At 54.5% G+C, this 1,693-nt stretch overlaps 1 protein-coding gene across 1 annotated transcript in view; it reads right to left on the bottom strand.

Annotated features, from left to right (window-relative positions):
• EMH_0044400 (uncharacterized protein) overlaps window positions 1-1,482 on the bottom strand; it is a gene marked incomplete at both ends in the record, with an annotated part of 3,102 nt that extends 1,620 nt beyond the window's left edge. The window contains one exon of the mRNA XM_013495954.1: window positions 4-1,482. Coding sequence (XP_013351408.1) covers window positions 4-1,482 — 1,479 coding nt within the window. The remainder of the gene's footprint in view (window positions 1-3) is intronic.
• Between the last annotated feature and the right edge of the window lie 211 nt (window positions 1,483-1,693).

Genomic DNA, 1,693 nt, shown 5'->3' with positions numbered 1-1,693 from the left:
AAGTTGGCGAGGCAAAGTCGCCCCTCTTGAAGGTGGACGGGAGCTCCCACGCAGTTGTTGCATCATGCTTGGATGCGGCTGCCAGCCTGGAGGTGCACGAGGCAAAGTTGCCGACCGCTGAGGCAAGCGAGTAGCTGGGGAACGGGGAACGCCAGGAAGAGGGAGGGTGCCCCTGCCATCCTCAGAAGGTCCGAAGCTGGCACGGCTAGGTCTACGTTCATGGCCAAAGTGACCAGGCTCATGATGAGGCCAAGGGATATGGGAAGATAGGGGTGTCGATGGACGCCGCAGCGAAGATGAACGGCTTCTTCCCGGATATGTAGGAGTTTGTCTCCCCGTGGATTCCGATGATGTTACACTTAATGCTTTATCCAGAGCATCTTCCAGCCTCTTCCGTTCCTGTTGTACGCGTGGGAGATAACTTTGCAACCCGAGGTACGGCGCCGCAGTCTCCACATTGAGTATCTCGTCGAGAGATACTTTCGCTCTCTCTATAGATTCCCTTGATGGGATTCCCCGTGTTTCGATAGCGACAGAGGCAAGCATTGATGCAGCGAGTGCCTCCTCAATCTTTCGTTTCACCGGCGGGATATGCTCAGGCGGACAATCTTCATGATGTGGCATGCCTGCCGCCAGGACAACCCTCTGTGCAGCCAGCGCACGTGATGCACCTACCGTTAATGCCTTTCTACTAGCATGAGTTGCTCTCAGCAGCAGAGCAGCTGCTTCTTGCTTCTGGCTCCAAACAGAAGCGGTGAGTCTCGGGTATTTTTCGTCAAGTTCCGCTTCCAGCCGTCGTAGGCTTTCTTTCAAATGTTCGATATAATCTTCCGTGCGTCCAACTTCGTGTTGTAGTTCCAAAGTCTTGGGTTGTGGCGTGGCATTCAGTTCGGCAGTTAACGTCCGGATCGTTTGTTTCGCTTCCCGTTTTTCGCTCAGAAGGCGTGAAACCGAGTCGCCCAACTCAGTCAACATCTGCTTGGCTAACTCAATCAGCCTGACCTCTTCCGCTGTAAGGCACGCTTCATCTTGTACTGTGAGTGATAAATATTTGACTTGCTTCTCATATGCGCCGAACTGTGGTGCACGTGGGCGTGGCTGCTCCGGTGCTTCGGAGCCACTCTCGTCGTCTCCCAGCGGATCGCAAGGGCCAATCCCTCCAGCTGCGAGTCGTCTAGATTGATCCGTTCGAGATAGGACCCGATGCAGTTTTAAGTGCCAGGCACAGCCGGAAATGAGGAACGCCACAGCCACTATAGAGAAGATCGCTGCTAGCACAGCGTAGGTCCGACCGACGGGAGGAGACCGGCGCACGTGAAGTGCTCCCACTCGAGGAAGAGTAGATAGCGAACCCGATACATCCGTACTGAGGGCGTCCTGGGCTGCTTCCAAAGACAGCATCCCATATTGATTTGCTGAGGCGAGTTTATCGCCGTTTTCCCCCGCGCCAGTGACAGCAGCAGGCGATGGCTGCGCCCACATGGTTTCTTACGAATTTATTCTGAGCGAAACAGGTTCTTGCCGGAATCTTTTGGCATGATTTTCAAGCGAGCGGGTAGAGGCCTCGCCGGCGCTTTCTTTGAGGCGCCCCCACGTAGACGGGAACTGCAGAGTACAGCAGAGCTAAGAAGCACTGGAATAAAAAGGGCAAGTTGCTTAACCCTCCCGTCAACGTAGAGTGAGAAAAATCTAT

The sequence above is a fragment of the Eimeria mitis genome, genomic scaffold (genome assembly GCF_000499745.2).
Source record: "Eimeria mitis Houghton genomic scaffold, Emh_scaff1839, whole genome shotgun sequence".
NCBI classification, from domain to species: domain Eukaryota; phylum Apicomplexa; class Conoidasida; order Eucoccidiorida; family Eimeriidae; genus Eimeria; species Eimeria mitis.
The sequence above is the reverse complement of the archived record's forward strand: the minus strand, read 5'-3'. Positions and strand labels throughout refer to the sequence as shown.